The 26,315-nt window shown below is 37.7% G+C and overlaps 1 protein-coding gene across 1 annotated transcript; it reads left to right on the forward strand.

The window, feature by feature from the left end:
* The first annotated feature begins 3,463 nt into the window (after positions 1-3,463).
* On the forward strand, positions 3,464-25,937 carry LOC117341173. The gene is made up of 5 exons (XM_033903017.1): positions 3,464-3,546; positions 9,193-9,425; positions 17,256-17,367; positions 18,259-18,651; positions 21,085-25,937. Exons 2-5 carry the CDS (start codon positions 9,213-9,215, stop codon positions 21,765-21,767), a joined length of 1,401 nt encoding a protein of 466 aa, XP_033758908.1. The 5' UTR covers positions 3,464-3,546; positions 9,193-9,212; the 3' UTR covers positions 21,768-25,937.
* The last annotated feature ends 378 nt before the right edge of the window (positions 25,938-26,315 follow it).

A 26,315-nucleotide genomic window follows, 5' to 3' on the forward strand; every position in this document is an offset into this window, starting at 1 on the left:
ATGAGTCCAACAGGCGATGATTCCAATGGCAATGGGTCCAACATGCATTGAGGCCAATGGGTCCAACAGTCAATGGGTCCAACAGCCAATGGGTCCAACAGAAGATGAATGCACAAGCAATGCGTCTAATAGCCAGCTGGTCCAACAGGTAATGAGTCTAACAGATGATAAATCTAACAGTCGATGGTCCCAACAGCAAATTGTTCAAATAGGCGATAAGACCACTATGAGATGGGTCCAACATGTGATGATTCTATCAGGCGATGGGTTCTAAAAAGTGATGGGTTCCAAAAGGCGATTACTGGTTCTGTGTTGTAACCTTCTGGTATCGAGACGATGAGTCCAGAAACCCAGTATACGTATATCCTACATTGAAAACATGATGGCGTTGGCTTCACAGGTACATGAGTGAGAATTTGTTTCAGTCTAAGTGTATTTTGACCTTATCTAGTAAGGTCCAAACAAACGCAATGAAATGTAACAAATTATCAGGTCCCTGTGGGTGACTCTTCACCTCTTACTTAATTGCACATAATACAAATTACAATTTGTAGCAGGCCTGGCTAGGTTTCTTGCTCAACTACTGTATCAGCCTTTATCCAAATTTCCCAGTTTACTATAGTTATCACATCGTCTGCAAGTCAGGGATGTAGTATATTATTATACTGTAGTATGGAAAGCCGATAAGACCTTACAAAAGTACAGAGACTTATAATAGATAGTTATAAAAATCTCTGAATATGTAAAAATAAATCAACTGGATGTACGTTTCTAAATTAATGTACGTCAGTAACTAATGCGTGTAAAATAGATTTTTTGATGGGAGCTAATTACATGTACAGTTGTAATGGGCCATTCTGCAGTATCGAGATTTATTGTGAAGAACGTTTATTTGTGGACAGGGGCCTAATTGTTGAAAAATACGGTATACTTATTGCATATGTAAAGCACACATAAAATTTCTGTAAAAGCCCAAAACCTTGCTGAGTAGGAGAATTGCGCTCGGGTCACATGGGCATGTCTAGACTTATATTAAAAATAGCCAGAAATACCTATATTTTATCTTAATTAATATGTAGGTATTTCTGGCTGTTTTTTTTTTTTTTTTATAAAAGTCCAGACATGCCCCTGTGCTCGGGTAAGACATTACTCGGAGTTTCCACTGATAATTATAAGTAATATACAATTAAAATAGATACATGTAGTTACATGTATTAGAAATCTTCATTGTTTTTCCATGTTAGTTATAGTAACCCTATAACGTGCAGTACCAGCAAGGTCGGAGACAGGGTTTTCAGTGGGCGTGCCGCCAAATTACGGGTTTCCGGGAATTTTAGGGGGCGTGTTAACAATTATCGCTCTTTCTTTCCGTTGCCATTTCTGATTATTGTTTTCGTTGATGTAGGGATAGGTATAAGTTTATCTATGCGAATTACAAGGAGTTAAGAAACATTGACGGACTTTTTTTTCAAAGAGGGATACAAATAACTGTATCATCAATATGTTTACTGATTGGAAAATTAAAGTGAGCAGTATCATAATTTGTCGTCAAGAGAAGAAAGCGACGAACACTGCCATCCTATTTCGTTTTCTGAAATGACGATATAAGGAGGTTCTTTACTTGAAAGGCTGAGATTTGCCGTGAGAAGTGTTATTAGACATATATACATGTAAATGTAGTATCAGAAAGGCTGGTCTTGTTTTCGCTTCCTAAATTGTGATCCAAAGGCAGATCAAAATATCCGGGTTAACATTAAAAAGTGAATAAACTTTTATAGCCAGAATATAGAATTGTTACAACAATAACCAGCACCGAATATGTTTGAATGGCTAAATATTCCGTATCGAAATTAATATACATGTATGTATACTACACGCGGAGAAGAAAATTATAGTTTGCTGTTATATAACATATGTACATGTTGTTGATGTATATCTATTGAAAAAAGCAACACGATTTTCAAAGTTAAGTTAAAACAAGGGCCATCGTCGGAATTCGATTGTATGCTTTTAAAAAAAAAGGCATTTTTGGATTGGCATGGGCTGTCGACACACATTGTACATAATTATATGGATAGCCCCAACCACAACACATTTTCAAGAATTGTCAATGTCCGCAAAGTTCATCAACTGCACTTAGTACTTGACCTTGGGAACAGTGACCAAGATATGTTGATAATATAACAAATTTATAATAATTCAGCATTTTTAAAGTTGTACAATGCACGAACACTTCTAATATAATAGGGACAGTCATGCTGGAGGAGGGTGCATGGAAAGTAACTCTTACTTAATTATGGTAAGTCAGTTTGTAAAATGGGTTCAACATATATATATTCGAATGACACATTTAAATTGATTTTGATGACGAAAGTTCACATTTAACTAACTGTCAACAAGTTCACATTTCTTTGTCAACGAAACAATTTTCATTTATGATGTCTACAAACAGCGCATACATCGTCTTTCTTCAATAAAATATTTATTTATATATTTATTAGAAATATACATAAACTTATGCGTCTCTGATTTTGTTTACTACGTCTGAGAACTAATATCATACCAGTCACAAATCTATAATTCGACACGACTGACGGATTATATTACTTTGAAAGGTGATAGAAAATTCCCTGACTCTGGGACAGGTCGTTCCCGATTTTCTATCAACGCTGTTGTATCACTTTCCCAGACTACGTTTGTTTTGCTATTTAATAAACTTATACAATCATCAAATATATTGTTTTAGTGAGAAAGTCATTAAGGTGATTGCCTTATTAGGGTATAATAATTGATGAACAAATACACCAATATGAATGACATCGACTGTGGGATTTTGTCTTTAACAATTGCCATATTTATATTCGTTTTTCTCCATTCCTTATAAAGTCATCAATATCTCCAACTCCTTGTCCAAGCCAAACATAACCAAAGCCATGAGTACATACAATGTCCTTCACTACTTTAGCCCAATTTATGGTACGAGAAGTTTCCGCTGGCGTGTAAAGCTCGTTATATATAGACTTAACCAGTACATTATTTTGGTTATGCACGATATTTAACCAATATTTGATAATCTTGGTGTATCTGATACATTTAAAAAATTGTTATATACGTAGAGGACTTAGTTGGAGATAATTCGTTTGTTCTCAATGTATTTATATGCCTTTTTTAAGTTTTGAAAGTGTGTGTGTGTGTGTAGTTATGTTGCAAATGAAAGTTTGGGGAACGTTTTCATACAAGTGAATTCGGTTTTGAGACGACCCAAAAGAGAACATTTAATTCGGGTTACGTCCCTTGCTTATAGGTTCTTTATATTTTAAAGTTTATTATGTAAGAATCAAACCAATGACGAAGTCCACCGAGAGGAATTAATCTATTATGTACATATATAAAATCCTATAAATTCGGTTTTGAGACAACCAAAGAAAGAAAATAATGTTCGAGTTACGTCCCTTGATTAAGTGTCCAAAGTACTATAGACGATATTGGCCTGACCAGAACGTTTTAACAAGAACTGTTTTGTGCACCGAGAGGAATATACTGAAGGTATCACACGAGTGAATCAGATATGGGTCTATTACATGTTTTTATCTTACCATGCTACACTGTTTTGATTAATGATTTGTAACCTACTTTCGGTTTCATTCTGCTCAAATTGAAAAATTCCTGAATATTTCTACCAGACACTCTACTATATTCGTGTAAAGCTTGCATATGATGACAAGATACTAGGCCTAGTGAGGTGGAATTATTCGCTTTGAGGATTATTTTTCAATATTTGTATTTGACCCTAATTTTAATTTAAGGCACAATGGGAAAAATATATGGAAAAGTAACGGTGCACATTGTACACAATCATATGCATTCACAATGATTTGGTTCAGAGATATATTTTGAAAATTAAAGATGACTTATGTACAAATGTATCGATGTCGGAAATGTCACATGCAATCCAGAAAATCATATATAGTGTGTAGTGTGACAGAACTGAGCTGAACGTAATGCAGTCACGCCATTGGCCAGGTACAGTTGAGTGTAAGCTAAGTAACCTTTACACCTTAGTGCTCCTAGTGCACTACAGGTAAACTAGTAGTGTACTACATTTGAGCTACAGGTAAACTAGTAGTGCACTACATTTGAGCTACAGGTAAACTAGTAGTGCACTACATTTGAGCTACAGGTAAACTAGTAGTGTACTACATTTTAGCTACATGTAAACTAGTAGTGTACTACATTTGAGCTACAGGTAAACTAGTAGTGCACTGCATTTGAGCTACAGGTAAACTAGTAATGCACTACATTTAAGCTACAGGTAAACTATAGTAGTGCACTGCATTTGAGCTACAGGTAAACTAGTAATGCACTACATTTTAGCTACAGGTAAACTAGTAGTGTACCACATTTGAGCTACAGGTAAACTAGCAGTGCACTACATTTTAGCTACAGGTAAACTATTAGTGCACTACATTTGAGCTACAGGTAAACTATAGTAGTGCACTACATTTAAGCTACAGGTAAACTAGTAGTGTACTACATTTGAGCTACAGGTAAACTAGTAGTGCACTACATTTGAGCTACAGGTAAACTAGTAGTGCACTACATTTGAGCTACAGGTAAACTAGTAGTGCACTACATTTGAGCTACAGGTAAACTAGTAGTGTACTACATTTTAGCTACATGTAAACTAGTAGTGTACTACATTTGAGCTACAGGTAAACTAGTAGTGCACTGCATTTGAGCTACAGGTAAACTAGTAATGCACTACATTTAAGCTACAGGTAAACTATAGTAGTGCACTGCATTTGAGCTACAGGTAAACTAGTAATGCACTACATTTTAGCTACAGGTAAACTAGTAGTGTACCACATTTGAGCTACAGGTAAACTAGCAGTGCACTACATTTTAGCTACAGGTAAACTATTAGTGCACTACATTTGAGCTACAGGTAAACTATAGTAGTGCACTACATTTAAGCTACAGGTAAACTAGTAGTGTACTACATTTGAGCTACAGGTAAACTAGTAGTGCACTACATTTGAGCTACAGGTAAACTAGTAGTGCACTACATTTGAGCTACAGGTAAACTAGTAGTGCACTACATTTTAGCTACAGGTAAACTAGTAGTGCACCACATTTGAGCTACAGGTAAACTAGTAGTGCACCACATTTGAGCTACAGGTAAACTAGTAGTGCACTACATTTTAGCTACAGGTAAACTAGTAGTGCACTACATTTGAACTACAGGTAAACTAGTAGTGCACTACATTTTAGCTACAGGTAAACTAGTAGTGCACTACATTTGAACTACAGGTAAACTAGTAGTGCACTACATTTAAGCTACATGTAAACTAGTAGTGCACTACATTTTAGCTACAGGTAAACTAGTAGTGCACCACATTTGAGCTACAGGTAAACTAGTAGTGCACCACATTTGAACTACAGGTAAACTAGTAGTGCACTACATTTTAGCTACAGGTAAACTAGTAGTGCACTACATTTGAACTACAGGTAAACTAGTAGTGCACTACATTTTAGCTACAGGTAAACTAGTAGTGCACTACATTTGAACTACAGGTAAACTAGTAGTGCACTACATTTAAGCTACATGTAAACTAGTAGTGCACTACATTTGAGCTACAGGTAAACTAGTAGTGTAATACATTTTAGCTACAGGTAAACTAGTAGTGCACTACATTTTAGCTACAGGTAAACTAGTAGTGTACTACATTTTAGCTACAGGTAAACTAGTAGTGCACTACATTTTAGCTACAGGTAAACTAGTAGTGCACTACATTTTAGCTACAGGTAAACTAGTATTGTACTACATTTGAGCTACAGGTAAACTAGTAGTGCACTACATTTTAGCTACAGGTAAACTAGAAGTGCACTACATTTTAGCTACAGGTAAACTAGTAGTGCACTACATTTTAGCTACAGGTAAACTAGTAGTGCACTACATTTAAGCTACAGGTAAACTAGTAGTGCACTACATTTTAGCTACAGGTAAACTAGAAGTGCACTACATTTTAGCTACAGGTAAACTAGTAGTGCACTACATTTTAGCTACAGGTAAACTAGTAGTGCACCACATTTGAGCTACAGGTAAACTAGTAGTGCACCACATTTGAGCTACAGGTAAACTAGTAGTGTGGCCCTACATTTAAGCTACAGGTAAACTAGTGCACTATGTCCAGTCAGGTGTGACCACAAATCCGCCTATACAGGTAATGGACAGTGCCACTGGACACCTGTGTTAGATACCTTGTTACATATACCAGATTCCAGATTCTTTATTTGCTTAAGTTTTTTAACTCATCACATAAGACATAATAAGATATTGACACGAACACATTAACTTTTCATACAACAGTAAATCTAATTGAAATCATATCTTAATCATATAATTAGAGTTCAATCAGATTTCACTAATTCACATGCACACCATATTCATTCATACCAACATAATGATTGACAGAGTATTATATTTACCATTGTATGGCACTGCCACTATATATCCCTACCAATTCAGTTGCAAGTTCACCAGCTTATGAACTGCCAACTGATATTTGAATTTGAAAATTTCAAAAAAAAAACGCACGACAATAAAAAATCGCAGATGGTAAATATAAGCATTGAAGGGCTTTCAGTTGGCATTCATAGTCAATATGAATGCCAACTGGACAGAGGCAAATTCCATGAAGCGCGCTAAGCCGTTCAATGCTTAAATAGAGAGAGAGAGTATATGAAATTATAGACTTAAGATGACAACAACCTTCTTCTGTACATAGCTAAACCAATATACTGTATTTTCCAAGATTATATACTTCTTTCAAATTTTGTGTGCTTAATAATTGAATCAGTTTGTGCATACTTGGCTTTTTTTACATAATAAGGTTTAAGATATTTTGCTCGTAAATCTGCATAAACACTAAATTTTATCATAAAGTGACATTCTTCCTCAATATCATTATCATTACAAAATGTACATATCCTCTGGTTTCGATCTAAATGTCTGTATTTTCCTCTTTCTATATTCAAGTCAGGTGCAGATAACTGAATTATAGTTACATTTCTCTGTATGTTTATAGTGTCCAATGGCTTATTAAAATATGGCTGACAGTAAGAGGAAGTGATAAGATATTTATATAAATCTCCTTTAGATGAATTGTTTATCAGAGTTATACACTCCTGACGGAAAATATCCTTTATTTTATCTCGAATAACTCAATATCAAAATTTTGTACAAATTCCAAATGATATATTAACCTATCCCACAATTGTTTAATTCCTGTTTCAACTGTACAATCCAACTATGATTGTTTTCTTCCATCTCTATAAGACATATTCTTTTAAAATGCAATTATCAGTATTTTTCAGCTTCATCCAGTATTTTAATATTCTAACTTTCCTAATAACTAATAAAGAAACTCTCCCGATTTCAGTATAAACCATAGCATTTGTTGTTTTTCTTCACACCTTAAGTAATCGTTTCAAAAAACTGATATGTAACTTTTAAATGTCAGCTGCTTTATGGAAACCCCATATTTCACACCCATAGTTCAACACACTACTCACATAAGTATCAAAGACTGCAAAACAGGTTTCAATATTACAATAATTACTTTTACATACATTCAATATAGCGAATAAAGCTTTCTTTCCTTGTTCTGAGATATGTTTTTGAGTCTTAAAGAATTTGCCATTATAATTCAACAGTAAACCTTTAGTAATTGAATTCATTTACTATCTCTATTTTTAGGTCAGCTGAGACAAAGTCTCAAGTGACCTATTCTAATCGCCTTTTGTCCGTCGTCGTGCGTCGTCCGTCCTGTGTCCGTAAACAATTTACATTTTCGACTTCTTCTCCAAAACCCCTTAACCAAATTCAATGAAATTTGGTAGGAAGCTTCTATGGCTAAAGGTCAACCAAACTTGTAAATTATATGGTCCCCACCCCCCAGGGGCCTGAGGGGCGGGGCTAAAAAGGGTCAAATTGACTAAAACTTCAAAAATCTTCTTCTCTACTCTCTGCAGATATGGTGGAATCAAACACTTTTCATAGATGGAAGAGTCTTAAAGTGCTTTACCAAAATTGCAAATTTCATGACCCCAGGGTCTCACGTTTGCCCCTGGGGAGGGGGTAAACTTTACTATAGTATATAATATTATATAGGAAAATCACATTTTTGACTATCATTTGTTTGATTTCTATTGGAATTCATTCTAACTTTCTTAACATTATCAGCATTGGGTGACAGATTGATGGTATGCAAATATGTTGGCCCTGACTGTTCCCAGGGGCTGATGGAAAGAGTCAAAAAGGGTCAAATTAACTGAAATTTCCAAAATATTCTTCTCAATAATACCCAAATAAGATAGAATCAAGTACAATGTACTCTTGATAGATGGAAGGGTTTTAAGGTGCTTTACCAAAATTATGAATTTCATGACCCTGGGGTCTTACGTTTGCCCCTTGGGAGGGGGTAAACTTTACTATAAGTTCAGAAGAGAAAATTCTCCCTAAGGAGAAATTCTCCAAGAACCACTATAACTATTACTATAAGTTATAAAGAGGGAAATATTAACATCTTTGACTATCATTTATTTGATTTTCTATTGAAATTCGTTCTCACTTTATTTGGGATTACAGTCTGATGGTATGCACTTGTTGGCCCTGACCCACCCCTAGGGGCTGATGGCGGAACCAAAAAGGGTCAAATTTACCGAAATATTTCAAAACTTGGGTGACCGTTAAGGCCCATACGCCCCTTGTTTCCTTTCCTTTTACATTTGGCTCCAAATTAAATACCCACAGGTTAGAAGAGAGGGAGAATGTATGCATCAGAACTGGACTACTATCGAGGCTGAACACCTGTAGCCGTGTAGCGCAAATGATGAGAGCGTCCGTGTAGATGTTGGAGGCTCTGGGATTGAGTCCGAGTCTGGTTGTTTTCTCACTTTACAATCGTTTCGGTCAAGCACAAAGTAACAAATGTAACTTCAATCACCTGCAAATACTTAGTTGCATGCATCTATTTTGTGGGAAACACTTTGTCATTTTTGGTAGGAAATTTTCTTCCAATCTTGTTGATGAATTCAAAATTGTAATCATAAAAATTAAAAAAAAAATATATATGATAAAGTTTAAGCCCACATGATTATTTGTTTTCATTTTCTCTTTTCTAACCACAGGAGTAAGATTGTTTGTATAGATGGCCTGTTCTCCAACCCAACAGGAGTCACAGACATCACAGAGGTCACAGAGGTCACAGGGGCCACATGAGTCACTTGGGTCTGATCTACGGGTGGATGCTCACATAACTAGCTCACCTCCCTTAAGTTCTCTGACAGCCAGCAAAAATTCATGTGAGATTTGTGGTGCAGCTCCCCTCAGAGATCAACATTCCTGTCGTGTGTGTGACAAGGTAAAGATATTTACAGTGAATGTGTAGCGATTATCGGCGACCAGGTAGCTCATTTGGTAGTTCATCCGACTAGTGATGTTGTCATTAGTGATATAGAGGGGGGCTCATGTTGTCATTAGTGATATAGAGGGGGGCTCATGTTGTCATTAGGGATATAGAGGGGGGCTCATGTTGTCATTAGGGATATAGAGGGGGCCTCATGTTGTCATTAGGGTTACAGAGGGGGCATCATGTTGTCATTAGGGATATAGAGGGGGCATCATGTTGTCATTAGGGATATAGAGGGGGGCTCATGTTGTCATTAGGGATATAGAGGGGGCATCATGTTGTCATTAGGGATATAGAGGGGGGCTCATGTTGTCATTAGGGATATAGAGGTGGCATCATGTTGTCATTAGGGATATAGAGGGGGGCCTCATGTTGTCATTAGGGATATAGAGGTGGCATCATGTTGTCATTAGGGATATAGAGGGGGGCCTCATGTTGTCATTAGGGATATAGAGGGGGCCTCATGTTGTCATTAGGGATATAGAGGGGGGCCTCATGTTGTCATTAGGGATATAGAGGGGGGCTCATGTTGTCATTAGGGATATAGAGGGGGCATCATGTTGTCATTAGGGATATAGAGGGGGGCTCATGTTGTCATTAGGGATATAGAGGGGGCATCATGTTGTCATTAGGGATATAGAGGGGGGCCTCATGTTGTCATTAGGGATATAGAGGGGGCCTCATGTTGTCATTAGGGATATAGAGGGGGCCTCATGTTGTCATCAGGGATATAGAGGGGGCATCATGTTGTCATCAGGGATATAGAGGGGGCATCATGTTGTCATTAGGGATATAGAGGGAGGCCTCATGTTGTCATTAGGGATATAGAGGGGGGCCTCATGTTGTCATTAGTGATATAGAGGGGGCCTCATGTTGTCATTAGGGATATAGAGGGGGGCCTCATGTTGTCATTAGGGATATAGAGGGGGGCCTCATGTTGTCATTAGGGATATAGAGGGGGCTTCATGTTGTCATTAGGGATATAGAGGGGGCCTCATGTTGTCATTAGGGATATAGAGGGGGGCCTCATGTTGTCATTAGGGATATAGAGGGGGCTTCATGTTGTCATTAGGGATATAGAGGGGGCCTCATGTTGTCATTAGGGTTACAGAGGGGGCATCATGTTGTCATTAGGGATATAGAGGGGAGCTCATGTTGTCATTAGGGATATAGAGAGGGGCTCATGTTGTCATTAGGGATATAGAGGGGGTATCAAAAGTTGTCATTATGGATAATAGAGAGGGCATTGGTCACCATTTGGGATACAGAATGGGCATCATATGTCTTCACCAGGGATATGGAAGGGGCATCATATGTTGTCATTATGGATATAGAGGGGTTCATATACATATGTATATGTCATCATAAGGGCTAGTGAGGGCATCAAATGTCGTCGCTAGGTGTTGGAGAATGTATAGTCAGGGCTTTTTCTGGAGTTTTTTTGGGGCCGTTAATGGGCCCCATTCCCAATTGAAATTATTTCATATTTTAGCCAAATTCCCAAATTTTGGAGTTTACATTCTCAATTCACCAAAGGGCCTGTTTCCAGAATGGCCCCTTCTCTGATTCAAATTTCCTGTTGGTGGTGCATTACCCATGCCGTTGTGGTCACAAATCTATAAAGTATAAAGATTTAGGTCACTTGGTTTTGTTTTTTATGGCTCCTCAAAGTTGTACCTTTTAGAAGCTGTCTAAGTGTTGATAAAATGTGCATGTAAAATATTAATGAAAATCTAATCAAATGATGGTCACCGTAAAGAATACATTCATGGCATGATTGTGACAAAAAATCATGTCTCCATCGCGCCATTTGGCTATTTTATGGAAGAAACTCAAAAATGCCATTTTCGATGATAACATTTTAGACACAAAAACTGTGTTTTTTAGAGAATACACCCTTTTATGGGCGTTGGATGCAAACCAATTTTTATCCTATTAAACAGTACGTAATATGCTATTGATGAGAGGAAAAATCATCAACATGTAAGTGGTGGAACATTTTCAAATCTTGGGTTGAATTAGCCTATTGTTGAATTGCCGATTTTCGACTTTCTTTAGATAATTAACAAAAACACGAGAGTATTTGCTCGGTATGTTGAGAATATGTACACAGATATGAAAAAAAGTGAGAGAAACACCTTTTCATAAAAAAAATCCAAGATGGCTACTTCACAAGTCCCCGTGGTTGAAGACATTGGCTGACAAATAGACAGAACAACAAACAAAACTTGATTTGATCAAGATCAAAACACGGGATTTCCAACTAGAAAATGATTGCAGACATGTTCTCGTTCTGACGAACGCTTTTGTACATTTTACCTACGATTTCTCTTCGTTTTCTCTTCGCTTCCCTTCTTTAACCGATCAATTGACTTTCAGCCCTCTCTGTGACCTTGAACTTCGAAGGTCAAGGTCAAATATGTGCATACCTTTTGTAGCCAGTCATTAATGCTTTATATGTGCCAATTATCAAGTCTGTTGGTGTCAGAGTATTGGAGGAAAAACATTTCAAGTTTAATTGTAGGATAATTTAATTTTGCAGTTAAATGTTTTCCTATGTATTTTTTCTGAGATAAAGTTGACGTTTTGACCTGGAAACGTTGCAAACATCTTCAAACAAACGTTTTCTTTAATATACAATAAAAATTAACCGTTTGAAAGAGAATTTGAAATTTTTGATTTTTGATCATTTGACCTCTGTGACCTTGAACGAAGGTCAAGGTCATTAAAAAGAAAGCAAGTTTGTAGGCATTCGTACATGCTATCACTGTGCCAAATATAATATCTGTGTATGTAAAGATTTTGGAGCAGAGGATAATTAAGTGCATTTTTGGGGAAAATTTGAATTTTGGCGGGAAAACAAACATTTTTCAAAGTGCCATTTCTACGTCATTTTTTATCGCACGACCATAAAACTTGCACCGTTCGTCTTCATTAATCATGCACGTTGCAATGCAATCAAAATTAACTCTTTTTGAGTTTTGAATTTTTAGGTCATCTGACCCGAAGGGTCAGGATGACCTATAGCCATCGTGCTTCGTCCGTCGTCGTCCGCCGTCCGCCGTGCGCCGTGCGCCGTCCGTAAACTTTTCACATTTCAATCTTCTTCTCAAGTTCCACCAGTGGGATTAAGATGAAACTTGCCAGGAATGATCCTGAGATGGTCCTGACAAAGTGTTGTTATTTTTCGGGTTAGTCCGAAATCCAAGATGGCCGCCATAGCCGCCATTTTGAAAACACATTTTGAACTTCTTCTCAAGTTCCACCAGTGCTGTTGGGCTGAAACTTGCCAGAAATGATCCTGAAATGATCCCGACCAAGTGTTGTTATTTTTCGGGTCGGTCCGAAATCCAAGATGGCCGCCATAGCCGCCATCTTGAAAAACACATTTTAAACTTCTTCTCAAGTTCCACCAGTGCTATTGAGCTGAAACTTGCCTGAAATGATCCTGAGATGATCCCGACCAAGTGTTGTTATTTTTCGGGTCGGTCCGAAATCCAAGATGGCCACCATAGCCGCCATCTTGAAAAACACATTTTAAACTTCTTCTCAAGTTCCACCAGTGCTTTTGAGCTGAAACTTGCCTGAAATGATCCTGAGATGATCCCGACCAAGTGTTGTTATTTTTCGGGTCGGTCCGAAATCCAAGATGGCCGCCATAGCCGCCATCTTGAAAAACACATTTTAAACTTCTTCTCAAGTTCCACCAGTGCTATTGAGATAAAACTTGCCTGAAATGATCCTGAGATGATCCCGACCAAGTGTTGTTATTTTTTGGGTAGGTCCGAAATCCAAGATGGCCGCCATAGCCGCCATCTTGAAAAACACATTTTAAACTTCTTCTCAAGTTCCACCAGTGCTATTGAGCTGAAACTTGCCTGAAATGATCCTGAGATGATCCCGACCAAGTGTTGTTATTTTTCGGGTCGGTCCGAAATCCAAGATGGCCGCCATAGCCGCCATCTTGAAAAACACATTTTAAACTTCTTCTCAAGTTCCACCAGTGCTATTGAGCTGAAACTTGCCTGAAATGATCCTGAGATGATCCCGACCAAGTGTTGTTATTTTTCGGGTCGGTCCGAAATCCAAGATGGCCGCCATAGCCGCCATCTTGAAAAACACATTTTAAACTTCTTCTCAAGTTCCACCAGTGCTATTGAGCTGAAACTTGCCTGAAATGATCCTGAGATGATCCCGACCAAGTGTTGTTATTTTTCGGGTCGGTCCGAAATCCAAGATGGCCGCCATAGCCGCCATCTTGAAAAACACATTTTAAACTTCTTCTCAAGTTCCACCAGTGCTATTGAGCTGAAACTTGCCTGAAATGATCCTGATATGATCCCGACCAAGTGTTGTTATTTTTCGGGTCGGTCCGAAATCCAAGATGGCCACCATAACCACCATCTTCAAAAACACATTTTAAACTTCTTCTCAAGTTCCACCAGTACTAGTGCTGTTGGGCTGAAACTTGCCTGAAATGTTCCTGAGATGATCCCGACCAAGTGTTGTTATTTTTCGGGTCGGTCCGAAATCCAAGATGGCCACCATAGCCGCCATCTTGAAAAACACATTTTAAACTTCTTCTCAAGTTCCACCAGTGCTTTTGAGCTGAAACTTGCCTGAAATGATCCTGAGATGATCCCGACCAAGTGTTGTTATTTTTCGGGTCGGTCCGAAATCCAAGATGGCCGCCATAGCCGCCATCTTGAAAAACACATTTTAAACTTCTTCTCAAGTTCCACAAGTGCTATTGAGATAAAACTTGCCTGAAATGATCCTGAGATGATCCCGACCAAGTGTTGTTATTTTTTGGGTAGGTCCGAAATCCAAGATGGCCACCATAGCCGCCATCTTGAAAAACACATTTTAAACTTCTTCTCAAGTTCCACCAGTGCTATTGAGCTGAATCTTGCCTGAAATGATCCTGATATGATCGTGACCAAGTGTTGTTATTTTTCGGGTCGGTCCGAAATCCAAGATGGCCGCCATAGCCGCCATCTTAAAAAACACATTTTAAACTTCTTCTCAAGTTCCACCAGTGCTGTTGGGCTGAAACTTGCCAGAAATGATCCTGAGATGATCCCGACCAAGTGTTGTTATTTTTCGGGTCGGTCCGAAATCCAAGATGGCCGCCATATCTGCCATCTTGAAAAACACATTTTAAACTTCTTCTCAAGTTCCTCCAGTGCTATTGAGCTGAAACTTGCCTGAAATGATCCTGATATGATCCCGACCAAGTGTTGTTATTTTCGGGTCGGTCCGAAATCCAAGATGGCCGCCATAGCCGCCATCTTGAAAAACACATTTTAAACTTCTTTTCAAGTTCCACAAGTGCTGTTGGGCTGAAACTTGCCTGAAATGATCCTGATATGATCCCGACCAAGTGTTGTTATTTTTCGGGTCGGTCCGAAATCCAAGATGGCCGCCATCTTGAAAAACACATTTTAAACTTCTTCTCAAGTTCCACAAGTGCTATTGAGCAGAAACTTGCCTGAAATGATCCTGATATGATCCCGACCAAGTGTTGTTATTTTTCGGGTCGGTCCGAAATCCAAGATGGCCACCATAACCACCATCTTCAAAAACACATTTTAAACTTCTTCTCAAGTTCCACCAGTACTAGTGCTGTTGGGCTGAAACTTGCCTGAAATGTTCCTGAGATGATCCCGACCAAGTGTTGTTATTTTTTAGATTGGTCTGAAATGCAAGATGGCCGCCATATCTGCCAACTTAAAAAACACATTTTAAACTTCTTCTCCAGTTCCACTGGTGCCATTGAGCTCGAAATTGGTGAGGGTGTTAAGGAAGGAGTGCCAACAAAGTGTTGTTATTTTTTCGGCCTTGTAAAAACTTTGGCATGGCAGCAATGGCGGCCATTTTGTAACATGATTGCGCAATCATTGTTTTCCTGAACAACACCTATTTCAAACTTCTCCTCAAATTTTACCGGTGGGATTCAGCTCTAACTTACCAGAAATGATCCTTAGATGGTCCAGACCAAGTGTTATTATTTATTGGGTCGGTCAGATATCCAAGATGGCCACCATGGCCAACAGTGCCACTATATACTTGCTACAGAGAATGCATACTACAATAATATAAGGGTTTTAATTTAGAGTCAGATGACCGTTAAGGCCCCTGGGCCTCTTGTTGTATTTTTGACCTTGATTTGACCTCACGCTTAGACCTTGACCTTGACATATTTTCTGATAACATATCGCGGAGAAAAGTGAGCCCCGCCAATGAACTACAAGATGCATTGATTGTTTAAGGAAAAACATGAACGAACAAAGAACCTGATTCAAAAGAATTTTTGTTTAATTTTTTTTTTTGATTATTTGACCTTGAATGAAGTTCAAGGTCAGTGAAAAATAACTTCTTTTGTAGCCACTCTTACGTTCTTTGGTTGTGCCAAATATCAAGTCTGTATGTGTTTAAATGAAGGAGCTGAAAAAAATTTAGGCATTTTTGCTCGATTTTTGAATTTTGGCGGGGAAAACTTTGAAATTTTCAAAGTGCCATATCTCCGTCATTTTTTATCCGATGATCAAATTTTTTTCAAATTCCGTCTCCGTGCATCATACTCTTTTATTTACGGTAAAGAAAATTCTCAAATCGAGAAATTTTTTTTCGACATTTTCTTTATCCCATAGCGAGGTCATGACCTTGACATATTCTCTGATATGATGGCATGGAGAAAAGTTAGGTCTGTCCCTGATCTATCTGGCACACTGAACCTGAACGCAATAGAACGATGGCGTGGTCAGCAGGCACAAAGAAAGTGAGACAAGTCAGGGTCCCAACCCTGACAGAGCCACAACGCTTTGGAGATGGGCCAATAAAACAAGGAAAGTGAGACAAGAATAGCTAGCGTCGAGTCAATGATTCCGTTAACGTATAGACAAAGACAAGAAGATACGGATAAATGTACAAGGCCACACGATCAGAAAATTCAAAAGAGGACAACTTGAGATAGAACAGTATTCATGTATCAGGGTGTCCTCAGTGTAAATCTTTATATCGATACTGTTTATTTAGTCGTTAGATATCATAAAACTGTCGTGAAAATATCCGCTCTGATATTCAATATAAAATTTTGTACATAATAAGCCATATAACAGGGTTTTAGACAAGGTTGTTACTCATTTCCCCTTTTCTTTCAATTTACAACCACATTCAGGCGGCGATATGAGAACGTTCCACCACATGGAATTAGCTGATTTTTGGTACACATATGAAACAAGTAAAGCTCTATCCGATTTTGTGATGGAAAGAAATTTATACTATGTTGCGAATTACAATTTCGAGATAACCTTCCTTTATTTACGACCTTATGTCTTTGATGCTCAAAATGACAACTTTATAAAAATACATTTTCACTGACATTATGAAAAGAAAAAAACTGTAGTTGAGCTAGATAAGAAATTATACGGGGGCAGGTTCCTATGGAGAATTAACATTACTGGAAACAGGCCCTTTCTTCCCAGAATGAGACAAAAAGGCCCCTTCCCAAACCATTGAGAAAAAGCCCTGATAGTACCAAGGTGGGAATTTTATCTTTTGACCTATTCCCTGATGTGTGGTGCATTAATGAAGTGGCATAAATTCCTACATTTTGGTATAATTTTAATCGTGAACAAAGATCATACACGATGCAATTACTCAATATATACCTTTAAAAACAAATGCAATTTGAATTTTTGATCACAAAAAAATAAAAATTATCATGTAAATAATATTAACTATTAATGTCCAGTAAATAAGTGATAGGATTTGTTGTAGGTGTTGTGTGTTTGCTGTTCAGAAATGCATGAAAAATTGCTATTTATGAGGAATGATTCGAAAGAATCCAAGGGAGATAACTGTTGGCTGTGTGACCGGTTACATATTCTCAGTAAGTATACATAAAATAGGGGTGACAACTGTAACCCTTGTCATGTGTTAATAAGCAAGTGTTAATTGTTCAAATAATAATAACCAGGACAGATTTTAACCAATTATGAATCTCGTTTCAACTGTGAAATGCCTACGGAAATTGGTCTGTCTGAAAAGAAGGATTTGGTTTGTGTAGGCTGTCATGAAACATTTGAAATGATAAACACTTTATATGTCACTTTCCAACTTTATATTAGACGCCATGTTTCTGGTAAAATTACAGGGCTATATACATTGCACATTGAGTGGGAGTTGGATGGTAGTGCGTCTTTATGGGCACTATAAACCTGGGCTTAATGTGGGTATTTTAACCAGGTGGCCTGTTTGGCTACCACGTCATAAAATCTAGGCGCTAATTGAAAAAGTTGGTCTCTCAGCCAAGTTATCTAATATTTAAAGAAAAAAAATCTTTTTATTCTTCAGTTCAGTATAACATCTCTCTGTAACTTTTTCAATTGAGAACATCATTTTAGCATTGACTACAACCTTTGAAAGATTAACCAAATTGCAAATCTATACAATTTTTTTATAGCCATGCAGGCGCATTATAGGTCAATAACTGGTTGCCAATGGTGAATTTAAGGCGCCATGGCCACTAAAATAGAGGGCACTTTGAGCACTTTAAACAGGTCCTCTCACCTACAATGTACAACAGTTATGTAAGTTTAATATTGATTTGTAGTTGTTTATGCATATCAGGTGACATTAGTCTGTTTGTAGGAGAGTAATTATTACATCGTCATTTGACTGATAGCTCAATGTTTCTGTTCCATGTACAATGCTTTATATAGTATTTTGAATTCTGTTTAATAATTTCAAATCTGACATTTAATTTGCGTTTCAACTTCAGTTTTTCCAGACAGTGGAGAAAATTCCAGTCCAGTTGATGAGGAAGTCTCCATTTTGAATCAAAATCATGATGATCTCGAACAGTCAACTGCAGGACTGCCTCCAGTGTTGGATAAAATGACAATTTCAAAAGGGGCAGACAACCCTATCAGTTCTGGTGCTAGCTCATCACATATAAATAAGGTAGATATGACAATTATTGACTCTTCAAAATCAAATGGAGGAAATAGCCAAGGAGATCACCAGGGAACACGTCCGAATAGAGTTAAAATTGATGAGAGAGGTACCATGACTCAAGGTCATCAACAGGAGACAATATTCACCAAAGGTCAAGGTCACAACCAGATATACCAAGATATACGTAATACTGGCTCAGAAAGAAAAGAAACATTGGGTAAGTCTGATACTTCTTTATTAAAGGAAGAAAAGAATTCTTGTGTAAATAAACATGTGTAGAAAGCTACTGATATCGAGATTAAACATTCTCGAAAGGGTGAGTCAGTAAACATTCTCGAAAGGGTGAATCAGTAAACTTGCATTCTTGAAAGGGTGAGTCAGTAAACATTCTCGAAAGGGTGAGTCAGTAAACATTCTCGAAAGGGTGAGTCAATAAACATTCTCGAAAGGGTGAATCAGTAAACTTGCATTCTTGAAAGGGTGAGTCAGTAAACATTCTCGAAAGGGTGAGTCAGTAAACATTCTCGAAAGGGTGAGTCAGTAAACATTCTCGAAAGGGTGAGTCAGTAAACATTCTCGAAAGGGTGAGTCAGTAAACATTCTCGAAAGGGTGAGTCAGTAAACATTCTCGAAAGGGTGAGTCAGTAAACATGCATTCTTGAAAGGGTGAGTCCGTAAACATTCTCGAAAGGGTGAGTCAGTAAACATTCTCGAAAGGGTGAATCAATAAACATTCTCCAAAGGGTGAGTCAGTAAACATTCTCGAAAGGGTGAATCAATAAACATTCTCCAAAGGGTGAGTCAGTAAACATTCTCGAAAGGGTGAATCAGTAAACTTGCATTCTTGAAAGGGTGAGTCAGTAAACATTCTCGAAAGGGTGAGTCAGTAAACATTCTCGAAAGGGTGAGTCAGTAAGCATTCTCGACCTACCTGGTTTAATATTAAACTGATATATTAAAACTACCTGGTTTATTATTAAACTGAAATCTTAAAACTACCTGGTATGATATTAAAGGAAGATCTTAAAACTACCTGGTTTATTATCAAACTGAAAGCTTAAAACTACCTGGTATGATATTAAAGGAAGATCTTAAAACTACCTGGTATAATATTAAACTGCAGTCTTAAAACTACCTGGTATAATATTAAACTGAAGTCTTAAAACTACCTGGTATAATATTAAACTGAAGTCTTAAAACTACATGTACCTGGTATAATATTAAACTGAAGTCTTAAAACTACCTGGTATAATATTAAACTGAAGTCTTAAAACTACCTGGTTTATTATTAAACTGAAATCTTAAAACTACCTGGTATGATATTAAACTGAAGTCTTAAAACTACCTGGTATGATATTAAACTGAAGTCTTAAAACTACCTGGTATAATATTAAACTGAAGTCTTAAAACTACCTGGTATAATATTAAACTGAAGTCTTAAAACTACCTGGTATAATATTAAACTGAGATCTTTAAACTACCTGGTATAATATTAAACTGAAATCTTAAAACTACCTGGTTTATTATTAATCTGAAATCTTAAAACTACCTGGTATAATATTAAACTGAAGTCTTAAAACTACCTGGTATAATATTAAACTGAGATCTTTAAACTACCTGGTATAATATTAAACTGAAATCTTAAAACTACCTGGTTTATTATTAATCTGAAATCTTAAAACTACCTGGTATAATATTAAACTGAGATCTTTAAACTACCTGGTATAATATTAAACTGAAATCTTAAAACTACCTGGTTTATTATTAATCTGAAATCTTAAAACTACCTGGTATAATATTAAACTGCAGTCTTAAAACTACCTGGTATAATATTAAACTGAAGTCTTAACACTACCTGGTATAATATTAAACTGAAGTCTTAAAACTACCTGGTATAATATTAAACTGAAGTCTTAAAACTACCTGGTATAATATTAAACTGAAATCTTAAAACTACCTGGTATAATATTAAACTGAAATCTTAAAACTACCTGGTATGATATTAAACTGAGATCTTTAAACTACCTGGTATAATATTGGTATGATCATTGACAAGTTACAACAAAATCATACCTTTTTATCAGGAAGGGACAAATTGTTAACAAAATACATGTATAGATTTCTTTGAGATCCTCAAAAATGTTCTGGGTATTTAGGAAGAGTAAGCACATTTTCCTTCAGCGATGATACATGTACGTACCTACCAACAAAATCCAGGTAAAATTCTGGTAGAGACACATCAGCAGAATGAGAATCAGGTTGGTGATGAAAGGCTTCTTTAACAGTTACATGTATTTCTGCTTTTCCTACACATTGCTTACCATAATTCCAGTAAAGAACGTCCAAGTGCTTTGTCTTTATAACCTGTGTCAGGATTCGTAAGTCGTATATTCAAAAATTTCTTTATTTTTTCTGATGTTAGAAATAACAATATCTACACAGCTACATGTATAACCAAAATTTCCTCTTTCATTAAACAAACTCTCTTAAGAATGTTCACATAGTTGGTTTACTTCAGCCTGTTTTAGAATTTTAACATAATTAAATATTGAAATCTTAATTTAGATTACTTTAGCCTGTTTAGAATTTCAGCATAATTAAAATATTGAAATCTTGTCAATGAAGAAAATTTTTATTTCTGGCTTTGCAGGAAATCTATCGCCTGGTTTGACATACAGCTTCATCAGCCAGCTTTTTTCACCGAGACAACGCACTGACTATGCCCATAAAATCAACTTCATTAGCAAGTGGAACAACAGAGATCAAAAACAATTTGGTGATGTTCTTTTACTGAGTAGTGATAAGAATGAAGACATTAGAGGTGCCGAGAAGTACTGTGAATATTTAAATACACTTCAGATGCGTGGTGGACCAGAACAACCAGGCATTTTTGTAAAAGCTCGCTTGTATCATCAACTAGTACTGCCTGGATCACCTGTGATCTCCGGGTTCGTGGAGGCTTTAGAACAATTCACATTTGTTTTTCTATACGAAACAAAGAGTCTTGAAGCTCTTCATTCATATTTCAAGGAGATTTGTCTCTCTCAGCAGGTAATAATAAAGGAAAAGAATGGCTGTTTAGCTGTAGTCTATGCTGAAGGTGTTGACCCCAGTAGTGTTGACAATCAATTATGGCTTCACCCTTTAATGAGTGTCTCCGCCACTGATAGATCTAAAGACACAGAGCGTGCTCTTATAAAAAAACTGGAGAGCAAACTCTACATGCGAGAAGCCAAAGAAAAGGATTTTATTGAAGAACATTTTAAGGAAGCTCAACGGAAAGAAAAAGCCCAGCGGTTAAAAGAAGCCCAGAACTTAGATGAAACTGCTTAGAATTTACAAATTAAATGCTCAGTAGTTACAAGGAGCTCATGATCAGTGGTCAGAAGTAACTCAGTGGTCAGAAGTTACTCAGTGGTCAGAAGTTACTCAGTGGTCAGAAGTTACTCAGTGGTTAGAAGTTACTCAGTGGTCAGAAGTTACTCGGTGGTTAGAAGTTACTCGGTGGGTAGAAGTTACTCGGTAGGTAGAAGTTACTCAGTGGTCAGAAGTTACTCAGTGGTCAGAAGTTACTCGGTGGTTAGAAGTTACTCAGTGGTTAGAAGTTACTCCGTGGTCAGAAGTTACTCAGTGGTTAGAAGTTACTCAGTGGTCTGAAGTTACTCAGTGGTCAGAAGTTACTCAGTGGTCAGAAGTTACTTAGTGGTTAGAAGTTACTCAGTGGTTAGAAGTTACTCAGTGGTCAGAAGTTACTTAGTGGTCAGAAGTCACTTAGTGGTTAGTGGTTAGAAGTTACTCAGTGGTCAGACGTTACTTAGTGGTTAGAAGTTACTTAGTGGTCAGAAGTTACTTAGTGGTCAGACGTTACTCAGTGGTCAGAAGTTAATTAGTGGTCAGAAGTCACTTAGTGGTTAGAAGTTACTCGGTGGTCAGAAGTTACTCAGTGGTCAGAAGTTACTCAGTGGTTAGAAGTTACTCAGTGGGTAGAAGTAACTTGGTGGTCAGAAGTTACTCGGTGGTCAGAAGTTACTTAGTGGTCAGAAGTTACTCAGTGGTTAGAAGTTACTCAGTGGTTAGAAGTTACTCAGTGGTTAGAAGTTACTCGGTGGTTAGAAGTTACTCAGTGGTTAGAAGTTACTCAGTGGTTAGAAGTTACTCAGTGGTTAGAAGTTACTCGGTGGTTAGAAGTTACTCAGTGGTTAGAAGTTGTTTGGTGGTTAGAAGTTACTCAGTGGTTAGAAGTTACTCAGTGGTTAGAAGTTACTTAGTGGTCAGAAGTTAATCAGTGGTCATCAGTTACTCCGTGGTCAGAAGTTACTCAGTGGTTAGAAGTTACTCAGTGGTCAGAAGTTAATCAGTGGTCATCAGTTACTCAGTGGTTAGAAGTTACTCAGTGGTTAGAAGTTACTCGGTGGTCAGAAGTTACTCCGTGGTCAGAAGTTACTTAGTGGTCAGAAGTTAATCAGTGGTCAGAAGTTACTCCGTGGTCAGAAGTTACTCAGTGGTTAGAAGTTACTCAGTGGTTAGAAGTTACTCCGTGGTCAGAAGTTACTTAGTGGTCAGAAGTTAATCAGTGGTTAGAAGTTACTCAGTGGTTAGAAGTTACTCGGTGGTTAGAAGTTGTTTGGTGGTTAGAAGTTACTCAGTGGTTAGAAGTTACTCCGTGGTCAGAAGTTACTCAGTGGTTAGAAGTTACTCGGTGGTTAGAAGTTACTCAGTGGTTAGAAGTTACTCAGTGGTTAGAAGTTGTTTGGTGGTTAGAAGTTACTCAGTGGTCAGAAGTTAATCAGTGGTCAGAAGTTACTCAGTGGTCAGAAGTTACTCAGTGGTTAGAAGTTACTCAGTGGTCAGAAGTTAATCAGTGGTCAGAAGTTACTCCGTGGTCAGAAGTTACTCAGTGGTTAGAAGTTACTCAGTGGTCATCAGTTACTCAGTGGTTAGAAGTTACTCAGTGGTTAGAAGTTACTCGGTGGTTAGAAGTTACACAGTGGTTAGAAGTTACTCAGTGGTTAGAAGTTACTCAGTGGTTAGAAGTTACTCGGTGGTCAGAAGTTACTCAGTGGTTAGAAGATACTCAGTGGTCAGAAGTTACTTAGTGGTTAGAAGTTACTCAGTGGTTAGAAGTTACTCAGTGGTCAGAAGTTACACAGTGGTTAGAAGTTACTCAGTGGTTAGAAGTTGTTTGGTGGTTAGAAGTTACTCGGTGGTTAGAAGTTACTCAGTGGTCAGAAGTTACTTAGTGGTTAGAAGTTACTCAGTGGTTAGAAGTTGTTTGGTGGTTAGAAGTTACTCAGTGGTCAGAAGTTACTCAGTGGTTAGAAGTTACTCAGTGGTCAGAAGTTAATCAGTGGTCAGAAGTTACTCCGTGGTTAGAAGTTACTTAGTGGTCAGAAGTTACTCAGTTGTCAGAAGTTACTCAGTGGTTAGAAGTTACTCAGTGGTCAGAAGTTAATCAGTGGTCAGAAGTTACTCAGTGGTTAGAAGTTACTCAGTGGTCAGAAGTTACTCGGTGGTTAGAAGTTACTCAGTGGATAGAAGTTACTCGGTGGTTAGAAGTTACTCAGTGGTCAGAAGTTGTTTGGTGGTCAGAAGTTACTCAGTTGTCAGAAGTTAATCAGTGGTTATAAGTTACTCAGTGGTTAGAAGTTACTCAGTGGTTAGAAGTTACTCGGTGGTTAGAAGTTACTCAGTGGATAGAATTTACTCAGTGGTTAGAAGTTACTCGGTGGTTAGAAGTTACTCAGTGGTTAGAAGTTACTCGGTGGTTAGAAGTTGTTTGGTGGTCAGAAGTTACTCAGTTGTCAGAAGTTAATCAGTGGTTAGAAGTTACTCAGTGGTTAGAATTTACTCAGTGGTTAGAAGTTACTCGGTGGTTAGAAGTTACTCAGTGGTTAGAAGTTACTCAGTGGTTAGAAGTTACTCAGTGGTTAGAAGTTACTCAGTGGTTAGAAGTTACTCGGTGGTTAGAAGTTACTCAGTGGTTAGAAGTTACTCGGTGGTTAGAAGTTACACAGTGGTTAGAAGTTACTCAGTGGTTAGAAGTTGTTTGGTGGTTAGAAGTTACTCAGTGGTTAGAAGTTACTTAGTGGTGAGAAGTTACTCAGTGGTCAGAAGTTACTCAGTGGTGAGAAGTTACTCGGTGGTCAGAAGTTACTCGGTGGTCAGAAGTTACTCGGTGGTCAGAAGTTACTCAGTGGGTAGAAGTTACTCAGTGGGTAGAAGTTACTCGGTGGTCAGAAGTTACTCGGTGGTTAGAAGTTTTTGTTTCTGGTTAACAACTTCTCTTTTCTGTAATACAAATAGTATTCATCCGCAGCCTAATAGGGACCAACCAACCAATTGTTTTCCCATAGACGTTAGTGTTAACGTTTTGGTGTATTTCATTCAAATTCTTGAATTTACTATTACAATTATGGTTGAATATGCACTCCCGAACTTGATACCACGATCCCAGTTTCCGTCTGTATGGGACCCTGACTGTCCGTGATTACGGATTTGTTGACACTATACGAAACTGGCATTTTCAAAAGATGCTAACGGAACCGCGTCATCTACATATCCGACATGAAACTGTGCCAGTTACAATGGACCCCGAGTACAATAGTGACATCCTCCACAAGGCTTATTGCACAATTTCCGTCCCCACTGCATAGTTTTCCACACATACCACCCTCTTGGAGTCTCGACAGACCGTCTGCATTCTGGTGGCTCTCTCCACGTCAATGTTTGATTGCCAAGTCATACTGACTTAACTCTACCATCCATCTAGCTATTTGCCTTTGAGGAGCTTTGAAACTCAGTAACCTTTAATACTAGGGGAAGGGCTATATTGAAGGATAAATACTATACGCATAAATGTATATGTTTATGTGGGCTGGCTAACATCCTCGTCCATGTGTCCCCTTCAAATTCCTTCAAATATTTTCTTGTCCAGGCCCTTAATTCTACCTTGAACTAACAGTTTATTTGCATCACCTCAATCAAATGTGCAATGTATGGTCGCTGCGACCTTGATGCAAAGGTCAAAAAGGTGATTTTTTTGTAACAGTTTCTTGTCCAAGATGTAACTTTTAAACCAAAGTAACCGTTACAGGTATCTAAATGAAAGCAAACCTGTGTACCTTTATCCTCCATCGACGAAGAGCAGTGCTTTCTATTTGTCTGCAGACGATCTGCATCTTTTATCAATCTTTTGAAACTCTAGATCTGTAAGCATAATAATTAGATGAAGTTGTTTTCCTAAAAAAAAAAAATATTTTGCAAACGTTATTGGTGTTTATTTCAAGATTTAGCTCTTGCATTCGTGCAGCAGTGGCAGATCGGTGATCTGGGTATCGTTTCACAAAACTTCGTAACTTACGTACGTTCGTAAATATACGGAGTTCGTAAGTCCGTTTCACATAGGTGTTTGTAACTTTAAAATTCAAATCGCCCTGCGTCCGTGGTCCGTCCGTAAACAATTCTTGTTATCACTATTTCTCAGAAAGTACTGAAGGGATCTTTCTCAAATTTCATATGTAGGTTCCCCTTGGTGCCTCGTTATGCATATCGCATTTTGAGACCTATCCGAAAACAACATGGCCGACAGGCAGCCATCTTGGATTTTGACAATTGAAGTTTGTTATCGCTATTTCTCAGAACGTACAGAAGGGATCTTTCTCAAATTTCATATGTAGGTGGGCCTTGGTGTCTTGTTATGCATATTACATTTTAGACCAGTCGGAAAACAGCATGGCTGATAGGCAGCCATATTGGATTTTGACAATTGAAGTTTGCTATCGCTATTTCGCAGAAAGTATTGAAGGGATCTTTCTCAAATTTCATATGTAGGTTGGCCTTGGTCCCTTCTTATACATATTACATTTTAGACAAGTCGGAAAA

The sequence above is a fragment of the Pecten maximus genome, chromosome 13, assembly GCF_902652985.1.
Source record: "Pecten maximus chromosome 13, xPecMax1.1, whole genome shotgun sequence".
Classification (NCBI taxonomy): Eukaryota; Metazoa; Mollusca; class Bivalvia; order Pectinida; family Pectinidae; genus Pecten; species Pecten maximus.

What these genes read in the sequence shown, in the direction of transcription:
- LOC117341173 (XM_033903017.1), top strand. Translation starts at nt 9,213, where the DNA reads ATGGCCTGTTCTCCAACCCAACAGGAGTCACAGACATCACAGAGGTCA. An exon ending in TGACCGGTTACATATTCTCA is followed by an intron (nt 17,368 to 18,258) that starts GTAAGTATACAT and finishes TTTCAACTTCAG; the next exon opens with TTTTTCCAGACAGTGGAGAA. An exon ending in AGAAAGAAAAGAAACATTGG is followed by an intron (nt 18,652 to 21,084) that starts GTAAGTCTGATA and finishes CTGGCTTTGCAG; the next exon opens with GAAATCTATCGCCTGGTTTG.